The sequence below is a fragment of the Pelobates fuscus genome, chromosome 4, assembly GCF_036172605.1.
Source record: "Pelobates fuscus isolate aPelFus1 chromosome 4, aPelFus1.pri, whole genome shotgun sequence".
NCBI classification, from domain to species: Eukaryota; Metazoa; Chordata; class Amphibia; order Anura; family Pelobatidae; genus Pelobates; species Pelobates fuscus.
In genome coordinates this window covers 131806374-131834322 of record NC_086320.1, presented here as the reverse complement: position 1 = coordinate 131834322, position 27949 = coordinate 131806374, and the positions used below count along the sequence as shown (strand labels likewise).

The 27949-nt window shown below is 36.2% G+C and overlaps 1 protein-coding gene across 1 annotated transcript in view; it reads left to right on the top strand.

Annotated features, from left to right (window-relative positions):
* Positions 1–27404, top strand: part of DSEL (dermatan sulfate epimerase like) — a 38620-nt gene extending 11216 nt beyond the window's left edge. Inside the window, exons 2-3 of the mRNA XM_063451611.1 lie at positions 15879–16007; positions 22446–27404. Coding sequence (XP_063307681.1) covers positions 23132–26755 — 3624 coding nt within the window. The 5' untranslated portion in view covers positions 15879–16007; positions 22446–23131 and the 3' untranslated portion in view covers positions 26756–27404. The remainder of the gene's footprint in view (positions 1–15878; positions 16008–22445) is intronic.
* The last annotated feature ends 545 nt before the right edge of the window (positions 27405–27949 follow it).

Sequence of the window (27949 nt, the reverse complement as noted above, 5' to 3'; positions counted from 1 at the left end):
CTCACGGTTCGTCTATAAGCACAACAGGCTGAGCCTCATCTGCTGTCGTTCACTCTGTTGAGCTTAACCCTAGATACACAACATGTCTCCTAGATATTACACTATGGTAATTAACTGGCACTGTGTTTCTTTATTATGTTATATAACTCAAACAACAGATTTTCCCCTCCTTTGTTCATTTCTCTCAAGCTTCATAGTGTGCATATCGTTCATACCATCCAGTTACCCTGACGCTAGGCATGCTCATTCGCCTCATGGCACACACGGCATAATCCTGCCAATTTATGACTAGATGCATTGTTCAATCCGGACTTGATAATGTTTGTAAGCGTAGACCCGTTGCTGATATTGGGGCACTATAGAATTGTCTGTAACATGCATTGCACAACAGAAATATGATTTAAGGGACAGGATAAGGAGTAACATAAAAGGAGGCGATAAGAGGGAGAAAGGGGGGGAGATATCTAGGTTATAATGTGTCTTAGACAATTTAAACCCTGGTCTTGTTATTTCTCCAGTTTATCTGTTTATTATTATATTCTATTACCTTCGTACATTGAATATTAAGCGCAGTCTTTGGTAAAAGCTTGTATGTTAGTCGCTGCCTATACTAAGCTTGACCCCCCCGCTAACATAACTGAGAGAAACGAATGCTCAGTATACATCTCAATACCCTTACGGGTGATTATCCTATGTGTAATTAAACCAGGGACCGCTTAAGTCACGCAAAAGTACGCATGCTTCATGCTAACATAAATGTGTTTTGACGCATGTTATCTCTGTCTAAATTAGAGAGAGCACCATACCGACTATGTCGGCGAAGGTTACGCTCTCAGAGCCCATTAGCATTCCTGTTACGGGCACAGTGTTAAGAATTGATTATCTGGTTTTATTTCTTTTCTTTTTTAAAATTATTGACATCCTAACCGCTTAGGCAAACAAGTGACACGAAGGGAACACTGTCTCCCCTACCAAGCACATCTCTAAGCTTTAGCAAATCTAACATTGATTTAAACACGCCCAACCTAGCTCGAGGAAAGCCTTCTATACTCATGTTTATATTAGTCTGTTGACTTCATGTTAAATATAAAAAAAAAATTGTGCTGTATTCACTGCCAAGTTTTGATATGATGTATAAACTGCCTGCAAATGCTGTCTTGGCTATACATGCTTGTTACCACTCCTCGCACAAGAAAAAATAAAGAATTAAAAAAAAAAAAATGTCTTGTAGAACTAAAAAAAATAACAAAATTTCTTATTTTCTCCCATTTTTTTCATATTAAATTATGTTTCATAGCTAAATATTTGATATAAAATGAAAGCCCTGTTTCCCCTGAATAAAATGATATATAATAAGGGGGGGTGCATTTAATATGAAAGAGGTGAATTACGGTTGGACAGACATATAGCGCAAATGCCAGGTTTTGTTTACATTTTGTTTCGTTCACAACGTGTACATTTTGCTCCGTTCTTAAGGGGTTAAACAACTCTAGCCCCTCTTACACTTCTTCACTGATTCGCAGATCTGCCCTTCCCAGTCTCCCAGCTTTGCCGGTGACCTTTTCCTGTCCTTTACTGCTAACTTGCGCTTGCAGGACTTTTCGCGGGCGGCTCCCTTTCCTTTGGAACAGCCTGCCTACTGCCATCACTCTCCCCCAGTCTTCAATTATTTAAGAAGTCCCTCAAAACACATCTGTTCAGAAATGCTTATGGACTCCCAGAGTAAACTTATCTATACGTATCCATATCTGTCTCTTGCTCTCCTAAAGAGCCATACTCCACTCTCACCTCCAGCTCTGCTACTTTTCCACCTTGTTTGGTGGCTGTCACCCTTGCTGCCCTGTTGTGTTTTTGTGCCGCACTTCCTCAACACTGTAAGCTCATTTGTTCTTGTTTTTTAATTTTGTAATTTTGTAATTTTGTAATTTTGTAATTATCTCATGTATTGTAAATTTACCCCTGTTTCACAATAAAGCGCTGCATAATTCGTTGATACTATATAAATACCAATAATAATTCCAAGCAGATTTACAATTCTTATATGTGCCAGTCAGTGGCTGCTCAATTTAACTAAAAACTAGCAACTGGTCAGCCATTTCTGATCTTCCAAATAATTAAACTTTCAATGCCGCTATATCAGTGGACATATAAGATATCATAAAATGATATAGAGACCACATTGTACTGTGGGCATTGTCAAAGTTGATAAAAGTTAACAAATAGCACAGCTTCCACAATCAACTTTTGTAATTTCCCAGCAGCCATCACTAGAGGATATGATCTCAAAGGATGTTCCAAAGACCTCTGTTTTTTTTTTTTTACAATGATGAGGACAACTAGCAGATGAATCCCCAGGAGCGGAAGTAAGTCCACTTAAGTAACATGTCCGTGCTTGCACGAGAAAGCTTCAGCCTTCTTTAGGGTCTGCCCTGGGTGCTGTACATTGAGTGTGAATTTCACCTTTGGGAATCTTTCTAATAAAATATGCTACAGAGGCCCCTTTCAAATATAAGTTATCATGATTGGGATTAAGATTGGAAAATAATACTACAGCTCCAACAATTTTGAGGGAAGAATCAGGACAGGGTGGGCGACGGCCACGTCACTAGCGATGCTTATAACTGGCGGTCCCACTCAGAAAGGATGTGGGCCCATCCACTTATATACTGCCTGGTCAGCTTACAGGCTTCAGGGCCATGCAGAGAGCACTGCTGAAGCAATTTTGTATCCTCATACTGTCCTTGTTTCTTCACCGTGACTGTTATAACTCAGGGGGGTGTCTGACATTCAGTAGGAGGTGTCCCTCAACAAACCACTGAAAAAGCAGGCATGTGTTTTTAATATAGACTGTAAGCTCGTTTGAGCAGGGCTCTCATCTACCTATTGTTTCTCTGTCACCGTGTAATTGTCGACTCATGTATTATAAATTTCCCCCCTTTTCCTGATCTTGTAAAGCGCTGTGGAATTAGTTGGTACTATATAAATACCAATAATAATAATAATAATAATAATATCATCAAACTTTCTATCAACAAATGTTAATAGCACACTTAGGGAGGGGATTCCCTCCAGCTCCCCCCAAAGGTAGTGAGGCTGGGAAAGAATAAAAGTAAAGGTATTAAGTGTGATACTCAGGGGATTAGTAAGATTATGAGAGAGAAACTTATATTTTTTTCTATCACCAGCTTTAACACTCTTTGGGTTCTCCTATGTACCCAGAAATCCAATAGTGAATAAAAAAACACAATGTGATGAAACGTTGGTGTGACGGACCGCCTTGCACCAGACTGGGTACCTCCGCCAATCGATGCTTCCTAGCGAACATTGAGGACCATAAGCACCGGAGACCCCACGAACCGCCGCAGCTTGGTTGGGGTCTCTCCGTCTGTAATGGATCACCTGGCACCCCGACTGGGTACCTCCACCAATCGATGCTTCCTAGCTGACGCTGAGGACAGTAAGCACCGCACCGGTCACCATAAGCACCGTAGACCCCCAAGAACTGTCGCAGCTTGGTTGGGGTCTCGCCATCCCTTCTCGTCCTGGACCAAACTCCTGGATCCAGGGACTCAGTGGGAATGCCCACTGAAAAACATTATTCCTATTGCATTCTTACTCTTTATTCTTACCATTCGTTTCTCTAAATATTGAACCCCTAATGCAATAGGAATAATGTTTTTAAAGTTTGTAATATTTTTATTTTTATTTTTTAGATGGACATTTGGTGCACTAATTGAATATAATTATTCTTAACATATATATATATATATATAAGTAGATGGTTATTGTAAATATTGTCTTATTATTGAAGCATAAATTTCACGTTAATTTAGCACTTTTTAGCACTTTACAGTATGGTATTTTCACTTTAACACACTGCATGAATCAATGGCACTTTAATAATAGTAGACATACACTCCAGTATAATTTTTTACTGGACCTCTTTACAGCACTTTACAACATTTATGATGGCACCTTAGGTAATTTAAGTTCACTCAAATGCCAAATTGATCATTTATATTATTTCTTTAATAGATTAAGTATTTATATTATGTTCCAAATGTGCACTTGAAATACACAAGTGTATCACTATATCTATTTTACACTTTATCTTCCATTCAATATTCTTTTCTGGATGTGTTTTTTAGATTAGGTAAGTGGGGCTTGTATTTTATAATGCTTGCTTGTTTCACAGCCGGGTTGCTATGGCAACCGGATATACACATGTTTCACCTACTAGTCACTGCCTTATTTAAACCCCATGTGATTTTTCGTTGCTGCGGTAACGCGTGACGTCATCACGGTACGTGGGGGCGTGGCCTCGTCCGCGCATGCGCACGGAACGATGGGGGATGCCAGGGGCACCACTCCCACTATTCTAAGCACAGGGGTAAGTCATTTCTTTCTAATTCCACCTACATTTTATGTATATAAATGCATTTTTTTACTTGACATTGTATGCCTGATCCTGATGAAAGTTCCAGATGGAACTGAAACGTTGATCTTTTAATGGATATTTAATAAACTGTAAGTTTTAATTTTCAAAGTCCGAGAGTGCTGATCACTATCTACGTGTGTGTGTGTGTATGTGTATATATATATCTATATGTAACGTCATACGTAGTGTATTTTAATGTTAATATAAGTACATATATTAATATTAAAATACACTTAGAATGAAGTTACATATATATAAAATACATATATATATATATATATATATTTATATATACACGTATAATTACAAGAATAAATACAATAAAATAAATTAAAATATTTAAAAAAAAATTATATATGCATAACTGTATTTTGTTATTAATATATATATTGGTAACAAAATACACCTTAGAATTAGAATATCTATCTATATATAAAATACAAATAACCGCAAATAAAAAAATATATATATATATAATATATACAAAGAGAAAGGAGTGCACTCAGAAGGGCTTCTTGAGAAAAATACTTGGTTTATTCACAAATGTGTGAATAAACCAAGTATTTTTCTCAAGAAGCCCTTCTGAGTGCACTCCTTTCTCTTTGTATACATTGACTGCTGAGGCAGCACCGAGGCAAGTACAAGACTGGCAAATTGAGTGCGGTACATTTGAATAATATATATATATATATATATATCTATATAGATAGATAGAATATTCCCCTGCACGAGTGTCCTGTTGTACCTTTGACCCTGAAAAACCTATACATGGGAGATACTGTTTTACTCGGGAGACTTCACTGAACACAAATATTAGTGTTAAAATGGTAAATTTGTATTACAATGATGATCTTTTCAGTAAAAGTGAAGTTTTTTGCATTTTTCATACACGAACGGCATTTTTACTGATATTATTGTTGCAATATGTATACTGTTTTGAAACACTTATGTTTGTGTTCAGTGAAGTCTCCCAAGTATAACAGTACCCACTATGTACAGTTTTTTTTTGGTGTTTTGGAAAGTTAGAGAGTCAAATATAAGGTTTGCATTTCATTTTTTTCACATAAAAAAATTGCCAGTTTGGTAATGTTGCCTTTGAGACCGTATGGTAGCCCAGGAATGAGAATTACCCCCATGCTTGCATACCATTTGCAAAAGTAGAAAACTCAAGGTATTGCAAATGAGTTATGTCCAGTCATTTTTAGTAGCCACTTAGTCACAAACACTGGCCAAATATTAGTTTTTAGCTTTTTTCACACAAAAACAAACATGAACGCTAACTTTGGCCAGTGTTTGTGACTAAGTGGCTACTAAAAAAGACTGGACATACCCCACTTGCAATACCTTGGCCACATATTGTGGTCTTGCCCCATAATCCAGCAATACTGGAGAAGAATACAAAGCATGATACACTTAATCATGTCACTCCACATACCCCAAAACCAAAGGCCACACTTTTCTCCCTATATCCCTTCTCCATACCCAGAGTGAAATTAACACTCATAAACCATCTTTTATCGGCATCTAAGATGATTATACCCATACACTGGAAAAGCACATCTGCTCCTTCCAAGAGACTGGATAGACAAGGTTGACTCACTACATTTACTAGAGGAAATAAACTACTCCTTTACTAATAGATATGCCCAATACCAGGACATTTGGAAACCCTGGCTGCAATACTTGAAAAGGCAATCTGTGTCCTGACACCCTAATGATGCATCTTAACTAACCTCTGAATTATGATACTACACATCGATCAATGCTTGTTTTTACTTGTCTGGTCCGACCTAATAGGTAAACTAGTACACCTGCGAGTACTGGCACTTGGGCTCTGCACTACACAACTAATGGCGGCTTGTTCTGAGTGACATGTAATTACATTCTCAATAAAGCTAGCCATGGGGAGCTGTTCTTAGAACTCAGTGAGCAGTGATGAATAGTAAGGGGACTAGAGATACGGTCGACTGGTGAAAGTACAGGGGACAGAAATGGAAACATTTGGTGGGCCCAGGTAAACTGCAGAGAAAGGGGGGAGCTAGAGTAAAGAGGAGGTAGTAGTTTTGAGAAAGATGTTTAAGTGGAAGGGGGGAAAAATGGGATATTACTGAAGAAAGGTAGGGGAAATCGGTAAACTGTTTTGGAAAATTGGAATAGACCAAGAAAGAGAGAGCAATAATGTCAGAAAACATGGATGCCAAAATAAAGTTGAAAGAGGAGATTTGGGATGGCATTTGAATCTATACACAACTATCCCTCTATGTGTGGTATCTCTCCCTCTCCCTCTCCCCCTCCATGCCTCCCCTTCCATCTATCCTCTCCCATTCACACACATTTACATTCATGGTGCTGTATGTGTGTTTATTGCTATGGAACTCTGGTATACTTTGTATTCAGTAACCATTTTTTTTAATTTTACAATATGGAGTTAAAATAACTATTCTGGAGAGTAGAAAGAAATATATGGTCCTTTTGTGAGATGTAGGCCCTGCGGTAGACTGACACTTGGGCACTGGTTTCCGGATTTTGGGCCTGACATCTAGAAGGGGCCCGGCAGCTTGTCCAGATTATCAAGATGTTTTGTCTGTTTTTCCATTAAATCTTAATTTGCTACAGATCAGAGTTTAGTGAATAAACACATTGATATGAGGAAAGGAGAGCATTTAGTGAAAAATGTCTCAGCAGACATATCATGATTGCTGGGGATTATGGCCATTGACAGCTAAACACTTTCTGGAAAATGTGTTGCTAAAAGGAATGACAAGTTAGAAAATAAATAAGATTAGAGGTTAAAGGTTTGCAGCTGTTTTGTAGATCATATTCAGGGCTTCAAATGCAATGTTTTTTTGCTATTTGCAAGGCCTTAAAAGTTACTCAGCATTGCAAGACAAAGCATACCCACCAGGGCTGAATATTTACTCACCAATGGCTAGTGGAAATGATGTGCCTTGTTCTCTACATAAATAATTCAGAAATACAAACAAGCTAACAATTTTATTAAGAACAAAAATATAGTCTGCTATATCAATGCCCAGATTATATAAAATAGATAAACATAGTGATAATTTGTATGCTGAAATTAACATCTGAGAGTCACAAAAGCATTAGAAATGGCCAGATATGAAAAGAAATAGAAATGTTAAAATACTATTTTACATGCATTAGGTTAGAGCTTTTATAGCGTGGGAATGCAAAATAACCTGTACAAGGCTGGCTTTAAGCTGGGTAATCCTTAAACTATCACAGTGATTGTCACAACCAATAGACCTACATTTGGTCCTAGCTAAACATTTTACGAGATACTCAACTCTGAGTTATGCTACAAGAAGTGTAAGTAAGAACTGAACAGGTAGCAGACAGTGATGGGCCTCCAGGATGAGTGATAGCAGGAACATGACTGGATACTGATTGAGTCTAACAGAGAAGGGACAACTGATTGCATCTAAGTCCAAGATCAGTCTACAGGAGCTTTGTATTTATATATAGGTGAATAGATTACTTTAGCTGTGACTACACAAGAAGGCTTATACATGTTACTGTTCAATCAGTGTCACTATGAATCAGTACAAGTCTTTGGGGATGATTAGGAAGCTTTAGCTCTTTTAAGAAATCTAGTTTGTCATAAAAAATGTAAACATATTGATTTAGAATACCATGTAACCTGTTCAGTGATCGATTATGGTGGCATAGTCCTTGATTACTGCCCAATGGGTAGGTTGATATCAGGTATCATGATTAAGCCTGCAGCGAGGTTCTTGGAAATATTTGTCTGGAATGAAAGTTTCTCAAAATATAAATGTTTGCTGTTAAAAATGTATGTGAGAGCAAGTGTGGGTGTTGAAATATAATCATAACGTGCTCTCAATATTGTTCTTGTGTATTGAACAATAAAGTTGTTGTCCTGCCTCTAAGTCTGTTGAGTGGAACAGTGAAGAACTAATCAAATGTGTTCTACTTATTGTTATGTGCACTTGCCTGGTTATCCTACCCTCAGCATGCTGACTGCAACAATCTTCCAGAGTCACACAGACACACACATACATACATACATACATCTGTTAAGACACAACGTTATACAAATATGCACACAGTCATACAGAAACACACAGTCCTACAAACACACACAATTTCATAAAGAAACATATAGTCATATAGACACACATCCTATATACATATTTACTAACTTCTTGATATAAGGCAAATAAATAAAAACTTTAATAGACACAAATTATACACACAGATTATTTAAGGCTTAACTGCAGAGAAGACCAGAGAGACTTACTGTTGATTTTCAAGCACTCTCTGACCCAAGGTGCATGTATATGAGTGAAGGATCCTATTTATTTAAAAAAAAAAAGGCTTTACTTTCAACTTGAAGAAATGATTATGCTAAATAGTTCTGAGGTGACAATTGTCCTCTAAAAATAAAATTAACATTGAAACAATCAGAAGACCATTAAAAATATAATGATATTATTCATAGGTCTCCGTCGTCACAACACCACGACCTAGAGGTGGGCAGAATATACAAAAGGTCCAATAGGGTTCCAATTAACTAAGGGAAGTTTGTGTGTTAATCCAACAATAATACAATAATAAAGCCAGTTCAAAGGAAGTAGTGTGTTTATTACTCCTTGTGAGGGGAGAGCCAGTATGTAACCAGCCCCATTCTTACATGGGAACCCAGGAGACTCACACAGCTCTGCTCCTCACACAGTTGCAGGGATGCTTTCACAGCTCCAGTAACCACACACAATATTCTGCCGCTTCACAGGATAATCCCAATGCCAGTCCAAGCAGCGCAATATGAATTTGATATCAACACACCAGAAATCAGCAGCACAATATGATATTTTCAAAACACCAAAAATCCTCACTTGCCAAAGACATCCCACAAGAACAGATGCAAGTAAGCTTAAAATAAATGTATTACCACAACTGACCCTAAATACCTTGGTCCACTGTGAAATTTCCTGGTGTCATGCAATACAAATTCGCTGTCCGTACTGTCACCAGCTCAACCACCTCCCTCCTTTTGAAGCCATGGTCTCGGTAGCCTTGTGGGGAATCCATCCTAGCTAGTGTGTATAGAGATAAGATTCAATTTTTTTTTTTTTAAAGCAAACAATGTTATAAAATAAAAAATACCTCAATCTTCTTTCTGTATATCTATTTATATACAATGAACACTTAATTTCAGTTGTTCTCCAAACAAGAGTAATCAATATTAACCTATGCAACTGGCGATAGTTCACCTTGCAATAATATCATTATTATAATATTATATGTACTTCTAATGTTATATAAAAAAAAAAGCCAGTTTAATAATTTGGTATCCTTATCTGTGGTTGTCATATTTAAGGATACCAAATAAGGGAGCTTTATCTACCAAATAACTCCCTAATTTGGTACCCTAGAATCTGACTCCCACATAAGGTTCCCACTTTTACTAAGGGAGTTATCTACTAAGCTGCTGAAAGATCAACATTAAGAACACCCTTTTTTTTCTTTTGTTCTTTCGGCTGCTTTGTAGATATCTCCCTAATTTGGTATCCTCATGTGGTCTTGACATATTTAAGAATATGTAATACCCTTAAATATGACAATTCCAGATAAGGGTACAAAATAAGGGATTTATCTACTTTCTAAACCAAAAGAAGATTTTCCAGCCTTCGTAACATTCCAATCACCCATATGGGAATACCAAACTGAAAATATCAGAAAAATTTTGTCTAGTCCAAAACAAATTTCAGCCGTTAGTCGTTTTGTTTCAAACACATTTTTTTTTTTTTTTGTCGAACGGATTCATTCCTCCATGCACAAATCTAATGTTGAGAGGGTAGACGTTTGGAGAGTTGATGGGACAGAGTATGTTATTTGATATTATTTAAAATGGTCACATCGTTCTGACTGCAAATGATAACACTGGAAAAAAGGGTGAAGGACTATTAATGTATCAGTCATAAAGTAGTTTTCTTCCTTTGGTGCTTGTGGTTGGGATCTGTCTGCAATGACAGAAGCAGGTATTTTTAAAGTAATATAATTGTTCATTGTTTCACCTGAAAAATGTTTTTATGACCAAACCGTATAAAATAAACAAACTGTGAACCATGCAAACCCGGTTGAACTGCACCAAGAACTGCATTCTCATTTTTTTTAGTATATTTTGTAACGAGGCAGTCATAACAATGGACAATAAAAGCAAGATCCCCCTTCTCAAAATAATAGCACAAAAAAGTGTTTCATTTTTGTAAAGGGCAAGGACATGTTAAACTAAAAATAGTCAGCCAAGCAAAGTGTACTTAGCATATGTAGTGTCAAGGTTATCCATCTGTAAGGTATACATTTTTGTTTCTTCCATTAAGCAACATGCTTTATGTTTCTAGTTTTATCTTTTGAGGTTTATATGGATGGTTATTCTTTCTGGTTTCTATTTGAACATTTTAGTTAGTCAGGATATGTGTACATATTATGGCACTCTGTCTGACAGAGTGTGATTTTATTATAGCATGAATGTCATTTCAATATGCGTCTCATGCATTTTTATTTTGCCCAAGAATCAATCTCATTTATTATATGCTACTTTGTAAAAGGATGTATCTCACCTTACGAGGAAGCATGTTAATGTGATAATTCGTCCGAAATTTTTTAAATATTTAATTTGGGTTAAACAAAATTCATTTGAAAATGTTGTTAGTATTTGAAATTCGGGCACTTATTATTTCCTATTGGGAATGAAAGAAAGTGACTGTCACAAAGTTACAAACTACCAATTTAAGGAGTTATCTGCTAAACTGCTGAAAGATCAAAATGATAAAAAAGCCCTTAATGTTGACCATCCAGCTGTTTAGTGGATAACTCCCTCATGTTATCTCCTTACAAAGCCAAAACAGGGAGATATTTACTAAACAGCTGAAAGAGCAAACGTAACCCCTTAAGGACCAAACTTCTGGAATAAAAGGGAATCATGACATGTCACACATGTCACGTGTCCTTAAGAGGTTAATAAAGTATATTCTTAATTTTGCTATTTTAATTGTGTAGTAGATAACTCCCTAATTTGCTAGCCTTATACAAACAAATTAATTCCACATGTCTAGTGGAGTGTAGGTTTTGATCCTTCTATTTTATGATAATTCACAAATAGTGATGTGGAATTATTAAAAATTACTATTGTACTTGTATTGAATTATTGTACTAACTCCATTTTAACTTTATACTGTGACTTCCTCCTCCATTTTGTCCCCCTAACCTGACTCTTTCAATCCTCCATTTTGTCCTCATGACTTGACTTGTTCATTTTAAAACTACGTTACGTGACTGAACTTCTCAACCCAATTAGTACAGTAGACAAAGACTGTGTTTTCCTACAAGGACAAATACCAGGAGGTGCTGGTTACTCCTTAAGACTTGCTGGCTACTCCTTAGAACTTGTGAGATAGTATAGTTTGAAGGCCACAGAACACAGTAGTAATGAAATGTTCTATTCATAAGAGACCTTGCACCTGGACATGAAGCCTGATATCATTGACCGTGTAAAATGACGCTTAGGACCCCCTTATCCCCACCCGTGTCCAGAATAATCCCACCTCTGATGGGTGGGCACGGGACTAACCTTTTTTTATTTTTGAACCAATAGGTAAGACACTAACACCGACACTTAACAATTAATCCAATTGATGGTGTTTATTTGCTGATATTCTAATAATCAATGATGACGCAAAATGCCTCTTAAAAGGGCCTGCGCGCCCGCTTTTTCTTCACTTGCCAATAAACTTTCCCGAAGTTATTTTAACCTGAACCTTGTGTGTCAGACTTAATTACTTCAGCGTATATACGCAATTTAATTTTATTGATTTGGACAGGAACAGATAGACATTTGAACATTTTGGTTTACTTTCAAAAAGTACCATAACAATAGTATATTGAGAAGTAACTATCTTTTATGTTGACGTAGAGGGTAGGCAAAAAGATTACAAAATTAGCACCATAAGAAGTAAACAGTTCCACATAATAAGACATGGACAATTCTCATGAGAATGTGCTATTTAAAAAAAAAAAAAAAAAGAATGTTATGTACGTTGGTCCAAATTATATACAATTTACAGAACTGACTGGTGAGATGTTTTTACAGTTTTCTAGTGATCTAGTTAGCTTTTTTCAGAAGTAGGAATCATTTGGGAAATAACACAACACAAGATTCATACAATTGCTACGTGTCATTATATTTATTTAGTCAATCTCAGTCTTTTTTCTCCCACTTGTACAGTGAATGTGTTGCTGTTATATATACTTTTTATATATAAAATACATTTAAGGCAGACAAAAAAAATATCTTACAGACCCACTCACTATTGTATTATTTGAATTAATTACAATGTTATTCACAATTGAGTTCTTATATATTTATGAACACTCGCCTGTTGTAACTCTGATTTATATGTATTCTAGTAAAATGTATATCATAGAGCTACCTACATTGTAATATAAAATAGTGAAAGAGGCTTAATTCACGTTTGTTAGTAGAACACAGAGGATGCAGTAGGCCACAGATTGTCACCTTCCAGGAGCAAAATGAGATTCAGGCAAATATTGTGTACTTAAACACATGATCCTTCTCTATTTATAGAATACACATGTGCATTTGCTTATATAAATAACATGAGGAGATTGTTCGCTTGTAATCTTATGAAGATCAAGCGCTAGAACTATTACATTATAGATTACAAGTTGTTAATTTAAATAATTATATGTAAATTAATGACAAAAATTATTTTAAGGTAAAGAGTTGAGAAAAAAATTATCCAAAAACATATTTCGTATTGTATATTGCCCTGTATATTTATTGATATTCAGCATCAAGTGGTCTGCCCTTGCAAGACCCCTTCACCTGAATACAATTACTCCAGTGGTGTCTCAGGGCTTAACCCTTGCTATTAAAGATCGGACTTAAACACTATCCCCCAAAGGAACTCTGTGTGTGAGTGTTAACTGGAGATTTTATTAACAATGTCCAATAAACACTTAACTAAATTGTGTTGAGAAAAGTCAGGCTTGAAATTCCAAAGCCCTTAGGCTAAGCCTCCGACTAATAAATGTAGTTTTTAACAGAAGAAATCCCCTCAGTTTCTGGCTTTATTAGTAATTGCCAATAAGGGGGGTTAACTTAAGGTAAAGATATATTAACCTTAATAGTATTAAGTACTGTACTATAACAAGGAAAGTGACTACGTCTACCTATTAACCTTATCAAAGGTAAATATCTCCAATGTGTGGGGATAGTCTAGGAGTGTCACTAGCAATGATTAGTATACCGTAATTAGACACTTGCTTATAGACTGCAACTTTCAATTTGAATCATTAAGGTAGACAGAGTGAATCAGGCTTACTTAAAAATCTCAATGCCGGTTGCTATATATGTCTGCAATACTGAGGCTAGTATTCAAATAATGCCAATGTTTATTGGACATTGTTAATTAAATCTCCAGTTAACACTCACACACAGAGTTCCTTTAGGGGAGAGTGTTTTAGTCCTATATTGTCCTGTAGTCTGAAGCAACTGGCAAATGATGTAATTTAGGCCAAACTAGCCATACGAGTGTGCAAGAATGTGTGTCCTTCTTCTATCCTATTTAGGTCTTTAACTGAGTTAAATATTGTAATTTAAAATAAAACGCTACTTTTAATAAACTAAATAAATCCTGGTTTAATTCATTCCATGCTTTTTCATTCCAAAAATAAATCCAGAAACCACTGTGTGTTAGGTATAGATTGACATTTTCAATACCCATTCACTATGTTTTAAAACATCAATGCCGTAAAATTTACCAGCTACAAAGCTAAACTAAATCTTTTGAAAATGACAAGGCTGATGTATTTCCACAATACTACTTTTTATTTATGTATGCAGTGATTTCTATAAAAATATGGAAAACGTTGACATATCAATAATCTTAAACTCTTAATGACCCTTCATTTGAGTTATTTTACCAAAGTGGTGAAAAAGAACCAGTGGGATACCGGTCACATTGCGAGTTCAAATTAGGCATGCACTGAAATTCACACTGCAATCACTAGTCTAACACTAATGGAGCTTTTGAAGTGTGGTCTGAAGCACAATGTGGAGCAAAATATAGACCGGATCTAGTTGAGCATCATCTTACAAATCCAACACTATTCTTCCATAGGAGTTTGCTTTGCAACTTTTCCAGTGTCACCTGTCAGTACTTGTTGCTTAGCGTTGGTGAATACCTACTGACATTGCTCCCTGATTTAGTCTCCTCGTAAGCATCTTCCTGCACATTTTTACCAGTAGCTAACAACAAAGCAATCTTTTATTCGTATCCTTCTGTTACAATTTCCAAATTTTTATCCCATCATGAAAACCAATAATGAGCGTTTTTGCAGGGCAGCTACTCATTGCCTAGGAGGATGCATAGTTACATAGCTGAAAATAAACTTGCGTCCATCATGTTCAGCTTTGCTTTCTGGTGCTCCCCATCTTCTCTGTGTTGGCATAGCTTTCCTGGTCTAACCAACACTACTTAAACTTAAGCATCCACACCTATGCTGCACACCTAGACATACCCATTCAGTGACTGATGGGGGGAAAAATGTATGAAAACCTGCAGGCAAAATTTACATTGTAGCCATGTTCTTAAGCACATATTCATAGAGAGCCCAAGCCCAAGAATCCAAGATAACCTGGAGATGAATGTTTACCACACCAAGATCCCTAGTTGTGCAAGACTAGCCATGGTCCTGATAGACTAATGTTTAGATGACTAAATGCTAAATGACAGGGCTGATTGGGTTGAATACTAAGAGGAACCACATCATATGTCCCTTGCAAACCTTGGGAGAACATTAGCTAAGTTGCCATAACACAGAAGAAATGCGTGCTGTAGAGTCCCTAGGTGTGTGAGTGGGGGAGGGTGTTTCAAACCAGTGCAGACCTCTGGACTGGAACTGTTCAGAGAACTAATCTATACAATGCTGCTTCTTTGACCTGTGTCGCAAGGTGGAAGAGGAGTGCAGCATTTCTCATATACCATGTACATAGACTATTTAGAAGACCCATGAGCTAACCATTATTTATACTCCCAATGTGTAGCCCAGCCCTTATCATTGGCTGTGCTTCTGAACTGAGACAGTTATTCCTTTTGTAAATAAAGACAATTTCATCTTTTTTCCAGCCTATGGTACCTTTATAAGTATGGAGCCAGTAATTATGCCTTTTCTAAAGAAATGTTTAATATACTTACCTCAAGGGGGTGGCTATGGTTTATAATTATACTTTACCTTTTATAGGTCTTTGGTAAACGTTGAGCAGTGTGTGGCTTCTAATGTTTCCTGGTTGGTTACTGGATATATGTGGCAAAGTTGGTTTATTCCATGCAAAGCTAGGACACTGATTTCCATTTACTCATTTACTATACAGGAGTGTCATCAATTGGAGCATCCACAGCAAGTACCCGGAGACCAAGTATGAAGCTAATGCGGTCAGTTTGAATGGGAAGATCCATTAGACAGTTGCAAGTGAAAGAGCATGGTAAATGAACCCAAAACGGTAAGTAAAGGGAATAATCCAGTAATCGTTGTCTAAACTTTTAACCATAAGTATAATTACCAAAGTTTCAAATGGAGGGTTGAGGAAATATCTGATAACTTAATCCAAATAAGCAAGTTGAGTCGATACCGGATGGACCAGCATATGGTGAGGATGGGGTAATCCAATAAACACTGTCCATAAACAAAGCCATATCCAAGATAGAAATGTTCAATCAACAAAGAAAAGGGACTTTCCAATTATGTATTCTTAAAAGTGATACTGAGACAGAGTAGTGGGGTCAACTGGTGGGAAATACAAAAGTATAGTTCTAAACCAAATGCTGTCGATTTGAAACCATATGGTGAGCATATGGGGTAATCTAGTAAGCACAGTCCTTAATGGAACACTATAGTCACCTAAATTACTTTAGCTAAATAAAGCAGTTTTAGTGTATAGATCATTCCCTTGCAATTTCACTGCTCAATTCACTGTCATTTAGGAGTTAACCCCTTAACGACCGAGGACGGTTCAGGACCGTCATCGGCATTTTTGCGTTGCCGACCGATGACAGTCCTGAACCGTCCTAACGGTCAGATGTACTTACCTGATCGCCGTCGTTCCCCCGGCGGCGATCGGCGGTGCTCCCGTTGTGGGGAGACTGCCTGCAGCCCAGACAGTCTCCCCATGGCGGATTAGGACCCCTGTGGCCATGTGATCGCCCAACAGGGCGACTACATGGTCACAATAGGTGTCCATGTGTCTGCCTGCAGGGGGACTGTCTGTGCTGACAGGCAGTCTCCCTGCTTAGTGTAAAATCAAAAAAAAGTTAAAGTTAATAAAAAATAATAATAATTATATGTGTATATATATATATGATATATAGACATATATTATACCTATATAATATACGTCTATATATCATATATATAATGTCATGCCAAGTGTATTTTTATATTAATATAAAAATACACTTATAATTAAATTTCACATGTATATATATATATATAATAACTATATATATTGTATATATATAGTATTATAAAATACAAATAATAAGTAAATTAAATTAAAAAATTAAAAATAATAATAAAAATTAAAAAAAATACCTATCTATATGCAATTTTATTCTAACTGTATTTTGATATTAAAATATATATATTTATATCAAAATACACTTAGAACGAAATTGTATATATATCTATGTATATATAAATAAATAAATATAAAACAAAATATACATATGTCCATATACAAAATTACATAAATAATTATATAAATATACACGTAGACTTCAAATATATAAATATGCATATATATTTAAATTCTACGTGCATATTTATGTAATATTTTTACATAATTAAGTAATTTTATTAATTGCAATTTGAGGGACCTGCCTGCCAACCCAGGCCGAAATTCCAGAGAATTTAATTTGCTTGCACTGTATTTTACCCTGTAACTTTCTATGACACCCTAAAACCTGTACATGGGGGGTACCGTTTTACTCGGGAGACTTCACTGAACACAAATATTAGTGATTCAAAACAGCAAAACCTATCACAGCGATGATATTGTCAGTGAAAGTGACTTTGTTTCGCATTTTTCACACACAAACAGCAAAATTATTACTGATGATATAATTGTTGTGATATGTTTTCCTGTTTTGAAACACTAATATATGTGTTCAAGAAAGTCTCCCGAGTATAACAGTACCCCCCATGTACAGATTTTATAGCGTTTTTGAAAGTTACAGGGTCAAATATATGGGTCAAATATTTTTACATTGAAAATGGCCAGGTTGGTTATGTTGCCTTTGAGAGCGTATGGTAGCCCAGGAATGAGAATTACCCCCATGATGGCATACCATTTGCAAAAGAAGACAACAAAAGGTATTGCAAATGGGGTATGTCCAGTCTTTTTTAGTAGCCACTTAGTCACAAACACTGGCCAAAATTAGCGTTCAATTTAGTTTTTTTTGTTTTTTCACACAGAAAACAAATATGAACGCTAACTTTGGCCAGTGTTTGCGACTAGGTGGCTACTAAAAATGACTGGACATACCCTATATTGAATACCCTGGTTTGTCTACTTTAAAAAAAATATGTACATGTGGGGTTATTCAGAGACTTTTGGCAGATAATAGTGTTACAATGTCACTATTGATAAATTTGAAAGAATATATGTTTTGAAATCGCAATATCCTACTTGTACCTATAACCCAATAACTTGCAAAAAAAAGCAAAAAAGCATGTAAACACTGAGTATTTTAAAACTCAGGACAATATTTTTAATCTATTTAGCAGTTTTTTTTTTATTCGCTTTTTTAGATGAGTAAAAGATTTTTCAAGTAAAAGTCAAAAAAACATGTATTTTTTAAAATTGTTCATCATATTTGTTTGTTTTTTAAAATTAAATTACATGAGATTATATAAATAATGGTATGTAAAGAAAGCCTTTTTTGTCCTGAAAAAAACAATATATAATTTGTATAGGAACAGTAAATGAGAGAGCGGAAAATTACAGCTAAACACAAACACCACAAAAGTGTAAAAAGAGGCCTGGTCGCAAATGTACAACATCGCAAAAACAGTCCAGTCCTTAAGGGGTTAAATCACTTTGTTTCTGTTTATGCAGCCCTAGCCACACCTCCCCTGGCTATGATTGACAGAGCCTGCATGAAAAAAACTGGTTTCACTTTCAAACAGATGTAATTTACCATAAATAATTGTATCTCAATCTCTAAATTGAAATTTAATCACATACAGCAGGCTCTTGCAGGGTCTAGCAAGCTATTAACATAGCAGGGGATAAGAAAATCTTAATTAAACAGAACTTGCCATAAAGAAAGCCTAAATTGGGCTCTCTTTACAGGAAATGTTTATGGAAGGCTGTGCAAGTCACATGCAGGGAGGTGTGACTAGGGTTAATAAACAAAGGGATTTAACTCCTAAATGGCAGAGGATTGAGCAGTGAGGCTGCAGGGGCATGTTCTATACACCAAAACTGCTTCATTAAGCTAAAGTTGTTCAGGTGACTATAGTGTCCCTTTAATTATTGGGATATAAATTGGGACAGAGGGACTAGTAGCTCAGCAAAGGGAATTAGGTTTTTGAACTTGTTAAATGACACCTTCATGTCACAACTTGTACTAGAAAGGACGCTTGTCTGGACCTGGTTCTAACAAACAATGTTGATCTTTTGACCAACATTCAAGTAGGTGAGCACTTAGGAAATAGTGATCACAATATAGTGTCCTTTGAAATAAATAAAAATAAAGCACATGGGGTATACTAAAACATATAATTAAAAAAAATCTAATTTCTAGAGGTTAAGGGCAGTTTTACAATATATTGACTGGCATAAACTTTTTAGTAAAAAGAACACTGAGGATACATGGAAAATCTTCCAACAAATATTATAAAGGTAAATTTCTCAGTATGCACCATTATGTAATAAATATAAAAGAAACAAATTGAAACCAATGTGGCTTAGTAGAGAAGTAAAACCAGAGATTAAAATTAGAAAAGGGCATTTAAAGCATTTAAATCGGACACATCAGTTGCTTCCTATAAAAGATATAAGGAAGCCAATAATTCATGCAAAAAACCAACCCCAAAGCATTTTTTAAGTACGTAAATTCTAAAAAAAACCAAAAGATTAAAGTGTAGGTACACTAAAAACTGGAATGGGGGTGTTAGTGAAGATTAGGAAAGGGCAGACATTTTAAATAACTTTCTCCTCCGTATGTATTAAGGAAGAACCCATGGCAATAGATGTGCAAATGATTGATGCTAAAAACTTCCAGAAAAATTGTAACTGGTTAACTCAAGACAAGGTGCTGCAGCAACTAAAGAAAGTTAATATAAACAAAGCTCCAGTGCCTGACGTTATTCATCCACGAGTACTTAACCACTTGGTGACCAGGCCGTTTTTCAGTTTTCTTACCATTAAGGACCGAGGCTCTTTTTACATTTCTGCAGTGTAAATGGTCTTTCTAAACATACCATTATTTTCATCATATAGTTTACTATTAAAAAAAAAGTAAAATATGATGAAAAAATGTAAAATAACACACTTTTTTGAACTTTGACCCCCAAAATCTATTGCGCATCTACAACTGCCAAAAAACACCCATGCTAAATAGTTTTATCATTTTGTCCTGAGTTTAGAAATGCCCAATGTTAACATGTTCTTAGCTTTTTTTGGAAAGTTATAGGGCTATAAGTACAAGTAGCACTTTGCTATTTCCAAACCAATTTATTTCAAAATTAACGCAAGTTGCATTGTAACACTGATATCTGTCAGGAATCCCTGAATAACCCTTCACATGTATATATTTTTTTAAAAGAAGACAACCTAAGGTATTTAACTTGGGGTATTTTGAATCTTTTTATGCAACCATTTTACCACCAACCTATGCCAAATAAAATAAAAAAATTAAAATTGGTAATTTTTTTCACACACATAGCAATTTAAGAATACATGTACTGAGAACATTTAGGGTTACTGCCAAAGAACACCCCAATATGTGTTCAGCAATATCTCCTGAGTACAGCAATACCATCCATGTATAGGTGTGTAGAGTTTTCTGGGGGATCAAACACCTTATCTGGAGGGTGTGCATTCCAGTTTTCCAACTTGGAATTTTCACAGTTAGTCCTCATGCACCCATGTCCCATTTGGGACATTTTTGAAGCCGGCCAATGTCATTTACCCGCATCAAACCATATGTTTTTGAAAAGTAGACACCGTAAAGAGAGAAGCAGAGTCAATGATGACAGCCAATGTTTGTGTTCATTGGCTGTGACATTGTATCTGATTGTGGTGATTGGCTGTCACCATGATTACGTGACTAGAACCAAGGTGATTTTGTTTTCCAAGCAAATCTCCTGAATGGATCAGTTGTGGTAAGTATGCCTGGAGTAAAGTTGGGGGACAAGGATGTTAGGATGTAATGCCATTAAAGACCAAGATCAGTATTAAAGTTCAATTAATAGAGCAGGAGAAAAAAACTAAACAAACACACTGTGCTATAAGATATGATGGAAAATAATTTTTTTCTGTGTGAGTCACTGCCAGGAAAAGCATGACTAGGGCTGTATAAACAGAGTAATTGTAATGAGTATATACCCCTACACGCAGGATCCAGCCAAACAGAAGACCGCACAGAGGAGAGATACGTCTACCGGACCTTAGAGTGGCCGGACTCGATGTAATAGGAGAAGTACAGAGTCAGGAACGATCCAAGGTCAAGGGCACAAAGAGACAGCGTAAACGAGAACTAGCCGGGGTCTGGTACACAGGAATCAGCAAGTTGGCAAACAGTACAGACAAGGATAAAGCGAAAACGAAGTCAGAATACAAAGCCAAGGTCAAATATGGAGAAACACAACTGAACACAACAAGCACTAAAGGGAACTGTAGCAGAAATCCCGATAGGGCAAGGAACTAAGGGAAAAGGGTGAGTATAAGTAGCCTTCAAACTAATGTGATTGGCTCCTGTCACTTCCACACCCCCAACAGGTAAGTGTATGGGGTGATTGGCATGACAGGAGCCAATGGGAGCCTTTTTGCAATTTAGGCTCCCACTGTCTCTTTAAGAGCGCGCCCGAGACTCGCGGCGCGCTCTTAGCTGCAGGCGGGACACGTGACCGCATCTCGCGGTCACTGCCCGTCTTCCTGTAAGGCGAGTCGGATGAGCCGCAGGACCGCGCGCGGCTTGAAGAGAGGACCGCGCCCGGCCCCCGGATAAGGTAAGTAACGCTACAGTAATAAATTATAGTGAATGAGTGAGTGCGCTTGGTCTTGTATGTTGTATGAAATGGCCCCAGCAGAACTCCTATAATGTATGCATGTTCAGGTGAGTGTTGCCAGCCCTCTTGGTTTCATACATAATTATATTTGGGAGTCCATGCCAATTCCCTTGGATTTGCATCCCTCCCTGTCAAGGTGCCTCATTCCAGGGCCCTATTTAACCTTGCACTGCACAGAGTCGCAGAAGAAAGGATGTCCCAAATAAGTAGGCATTAGGTTGCTAGCATAGGACCTGCCAAGAATGGGATATATCGGCATTGTGGCAGGCTTGTGCAATGTATGATCATATACTGGAACTAAACCCACTTTGAAATTGGTGTTTAGTGATGAGTGAGTGCGCTCGATCTTGTATGTTGTTCTAAGTAGAAGATACTTAGGAGTGAGACAGCAGGGGCATGATCTATTCACCAAAACTGCTTCATTACAGGAAAGTTGTATTGGCGCTTACAGTATTCTTTTAACACAAGGTATACGATATAGCCAGAGATGTGCTTGCTGATGATGATTTAACAGTATTTGAAACTGTGGAAATGGCCGTTTTGTAAAAATAAAGTAGCACTTTATCATCTCTATCTCTTTACGATATAACATTACATTTTTGTTTCACAGTTAGAAAATGATTATATTTTCTTTTTATACATACAGGATATCTCACGATTGCTCATCTGAAAATGGACTACAAATAAACCAAAAGGAGCAGTGTTTTCTTGAACGTCCATTGGATAAACAAATGTAAAAGAGGAAAGGAAAGTATTTGGCTAAAGAGTTGCTCAGACCCAGCCTACATATTATTTTCCTGCATTGAATGAGTCAAGCATTTAAATAGTTGGCAATTGAAAAAAAAATGGATTAACAGTATGGAAAAATACATTTAACAGTTTCTCATTGATGAAATAATGCAAGAAATGACTCCTAAATGACTACACAGACAAATGTGAAAATTGCAACTATTTAACCAGAAAAGTATGGATACAGTTCAAAACAACCCAGTGTGTTGGGACAAACCTATTTATCACAACGTGATTTTTATTTCTCCATAATTATATTTAGTATGCATTGAAAATGCTAAAGAAAAACACTTTGAACTGCACTTTTCTAATTTGGAGCAAATAGTCATACATTAGTAAATGGGAATTGGGTTTGATAATCATATACATAGAATATATTCCTCAAATCCTAAAGAAATGTGTAATTTAGAAATACCTTCATATACAATACTCATTTTATTCTGACATCATATCATATCAATAAGACAATTCATAAAATCTTTTTTAATATGAAAAATAATGTATTTGTTTAGAAATGTTAGATGACTAACAGACTAATGGATCATGGCTCTAAAGTTAATAAGATCCACTCTTTTTGTAACAGCTTCCATATTCTCTCTATTACTTATTGATCCATCTCTCTGCAATTATTCTGACTTGTTGGTACTGACAGAAAATGTGGCACATCATCACATAGTACATGATTTCACTCCTAACTTCAGGCAGAAAAACAATCTTTTTCATCCAAGTTTATATTTCGATAAGGCAGACGTGCAAGGGCTAAGACAGAAATCACATACCAGCCATTCACATTTATTTAGGACAATTAGAAATGCAGTCAATAAAATGCTATCAAATCCGTCTTTCTACCTGCCTCCACAAAAGCATGCTGATTTTACATCCAAATGGAATGAGATTTATGGAAATAATTTACCTCCACTCTCACTGTATTGTCTTCTATCTCCAGATGATAAAACCGCACTTTCTTTTGCAGTCGAGTATATGGATAGAATGGCGAATTATAAGGACTGGTTAGTTGTCAGTGCTCCGGGGGATGAAGTACCACTTGGACATTCATTAACAGGCTTTTCTACGGCATTCGATTTTTTATACTTGTTACTAGACAATAATAGAAGACAAACTTATTTAAAGAAAATTTACAGTGTCACCGAAGAGATGTATGAATATTCTAAAGTTCGTTCATGGGGGAAACAATTTCTCCACAACCACCAAGCCACCAACATGTTAGCCCTGCTCACTGGGGCTCTTGTTATAAATTCTTATAATGAATTTCAATCAAATATTTGGAAACAATTAGTTATTGATGTGATGGAAAAGACCATGTTTCTCCTGAATCATGTTGTAGATGGATCTTTAGATGAAGGTGTTGCATATGGAAGCTACACCTCTAAATCAATCACACAATATGCTTTCTTAGCAAAACGTCACTTTGGTATTAATCATTTTGACAACAATTGGCTGAAAATGCACTACTGGTTTTATTATTCTACTCTTTTGCCTGGATTTCAGAGAAGTGTTGGGATAGCAGATTCTAACTACAACTGGTTTTATGGTCCAGAAAGTCAGTTAGTATTTTTAGATTCGTTTATTCTGCAGAATGGAGCTGGAAATTGGTTAGCATCTCAAATCAGAAAACACAGGCCAAAAGATGGACCAATGGTACAGTCTGCATCACAACGGTGGAGCACACTTCACACAGAATATTTATGGTATAATCCAGAGCTTATATCTCATCCACCCTCTGGTCATGGTGTACCAAAATTGCATGTTTTTCCTAATTGGGGAGTTGTAACTTATGGAGGTGGTTTACCAAACACACAGACTAACACATTCTTTTCCTTTAAATCTGGAAAGCTTGGAGGACGTGCAGTTTATGATATTGTTCATTTTCAGCCATACTCATGGATTGATGGCTGGAGAAGTTTCAATCCAGGACATGAACATCCAGATCAAAATTCATTCACCTTTGCGCCTAATGGTCAGGTATTTGTTTCAGAAGCACTGTATGGACCAAAATTTAGTCATTTGAATAATATACTTGTGTTTGCTCCTTCCCCTACTAGCCAGTGCAATAAACCTTGGGAAGGCCAACTTGGAGAGTGTTCACACTGGCTAAAATGGACAACAAATGGTTCTGGCGAGGCAGCTGGGGAGATAATAACAGCAAGTCAGCAAGGAGAAATGGTGTTTGTAAGTGGTGAGGCTGTTTCTGCCTACTCCTCTTCCATGAAGCTAAAAAGCGTTTATCGTGGGTTGTTACTACTTAATCATCAAACTCTTTTAGTAGTTGATCATATAGAAAAGGATATAGATTCTCCAGTCTCTTTAGTTAGTGCCTTTTTCCACAATCTTGATATTGATTTCAAATATGTTCCTTTCAGGTTTTTAAACAAATTCAGTGGTGCCATGATGGACATATGGGATGCTCATTACAAAATGTTTTGGTTAGACCAAAATGGTAATAGCCCAGCTCCCAAAATACAAGAAGCAGAGCAAGCTGCTGAGTTTAAAAAGCGCTGGACCCAATATGTAAATGTTACCTTTCAATTAAACCAAAGAATATCTAGAATTGCATATTTGTTTCATGGTCCATATGTTAATGTGTCACATTTGAAATTCTTAGATGATAGCAAACTTGGAGTTAAACTTTCTGTAAATATTAACAATTCTGACAATATCGTTACATTGGTGACAGAGTATAACAATTTAGGTACTCGCTTTAAGTTTCTTGGATTTGGTGGATACGCAAAAGTAGAAGAACAGGACAAAATAGTACGATTTGGTTTAGGAGTTGAGCATGTTGAAAAAAATAAGGTTACCACTATGAATGTATTTAACTTTGGATTTAAACTCTATGTGATCATAGGCTTAATTTTAAGTATAAGTTTAGGAATTTTAGCATTTCACTTGAGGTTCTATATTTCTTTTGGAAAGTTGATGCGCTGGGTTTTAGTTTTTATCATAACTCTGTGGTTTTTTGAGTTATTGGATGTGTGGAGTTCATGTACTCAACCAATTTGTGGGAAGTGGAACCATGAATTACCCAACACACAGAATAAGAACGATGACAGAGATGCTATAGAACCACCAACAGTAGTAATTGCCTCTCTGCCTGGTTCAGGAGCTGAAATCTTAAAACAGCTGTTTTTCAACAGTACCGATTTTATATATATTAAGGTCCCTACTACTTACATTGACATTCCTGAGGGAGAATTTAAAATTGATTCCTTTTTCGATGCATGTGAATGGAGTAGTTCTGATGTAGATGATGGACATTTTCAACTAATTCAAGGCTGGCTTCGGTCACTTCTACAAAATACAAAACTGCACCTGCAGAATATTGATTTAAATGAACCAAACAAACCAAAACTCTTTCATCGTGTTACCATTGGCAAAGATATTAATAGAAGAATTAAAAGACGAGATACAATTTTAGAGCAAAAAAGCAGATTTAAAGTAAAGTATGACAGAGATGCTGATAATGTCAGACAACTTCGCAAGCACTTGGTAATGTTTCCAAATGTGCAACCAGTACTAGGTTTAAGCAGTGGAAGCTGGACATTAAAACTTCCATTTTTACAGAAAATTGTTGGACCTTCCTTCAGGGCATTGTATGTTGTTCGAGATCCTCGTTCCTGGGTTTATTCGTTGTTGTATAAAAGTAAGCCAAATTTATTTTCGCAGTGGAATGTTCAAAAGCATTTATCAGTAATCTTCAAAGAAGATACAAAACAGAAATGTGTCTCTCATATAGGGTATGCCTCTGAATTTGAGTCTTTAAAAGAGGAACTTTCAAATTCAAAATCCAATGATATATCCAAACTGTCCCATTTATGGTTGTCCAACACAGCAGCATCAATCAGAATAAATAAAAATTCATCAACTAAAAATTATCAGTTGATTAAATTTGAAGACATTATAAACTTTCCAGAAAAAGCTGCAGAAGGAATTTATAACTTTTTTGGCATTCCTCTTTCTCCCGCAACTTTGAATCAAATAATGTTTGCAAGTTCCACTAATTTATTTTATCTTCCACATGAAGGAGAGATTTCATCATCAAGCATGAATACATGGAAATTAAATATGCCTATAGAAGAAATAAAACTAATAGAGGACATCTGTTGGACATTAATGGATGAACTTGGATATTCAAAGTTTACAGAGTGAGGCATTGTTGCAAATACTGTTAAAGGGAAACTCCACGGTCATTTTGTCACCTTTTTAAGCATTAATGTATATATTTTAACACCATGTTAATTTATGTTTTACCATATGGAAATGAGTGATAAATGGGTTGCTATATCTCACCTGCTTCTTTGTTGATGATGATGTCATCAAAAAGGTTCACAGCTCAGATATTTGCTGCATGAAATTGTCCTTCTTAGTGAAGCATAATGTTTTAATACATTTTTGTAAAGGGACATTATAGTCCCCAGAACAACTATAACTTATTGTATTTGTTCTGGTGATTTTAGTCAGTTCCTTCAGGCTTTTTGCAGTAGACACTGTGTTTTCAGAGAAAAGGCAGTGCTTACATTACAGCCTAGGGACACCTCCAGTGGCCACTTCTCAGATGGCTACTAGAGGTGCTTCCTGGGCACCTCAGCATGGAGACAATGAACTTCCCTCATAGAGATGCATTCATTCACTCTATGAGGAGATGCTGATTGTCAAGGGTGGTGTTTGGCCCCTTCCCCCAAACACTCTATGAGAAAGCATTGTGATTGGCTGAGATCATCACATCTGATAATGTCAGCCAAAGAGGCAGCACCAGCAGATTGTAAGATTTGACTATATTTATGGGACAACGAAGGTCAGGGGGCTAGATAGTGTACACTATTGGGTCAGGAATACATGTTTGTGTTCCAGACCCTATAGTTTTCCTTTAATACGTTACCCATATTCTATATATATATATATATATATATATATATATAATCAGCCAATCTATGATCTTTCATTAATTATTGTGAGAGGGACACTTAATTGAGCTGGTGGAGTGGAGGGAAAAATGAACACTTACTTGCAAATTTGCTTTGTAATATTCTTTTCAATGATTGTTATCGAAAAATATTCATTGTGTGTTGTTCTAAGTCACTTTAAATTAAGGTATATACATAAATTCGTAATGTCAGTAAGGAATTTATTAGCAGAGATCCTAAAGGCTGCTGGCCAGCATTTGTTTGCACTAAAGAATTTAGTATCTGTTATGGATCATAATCAGAATATAGAACTAGAATGTTTATTCTTTTACATGGTATGTAAAGTTATTTTTAAGAGAGAATATTTTAAACCTAGGCTTTTTTAAATAATGTAAAATAATTGTACCTTATTACGTTATTGTCAATACAGTTATAAACG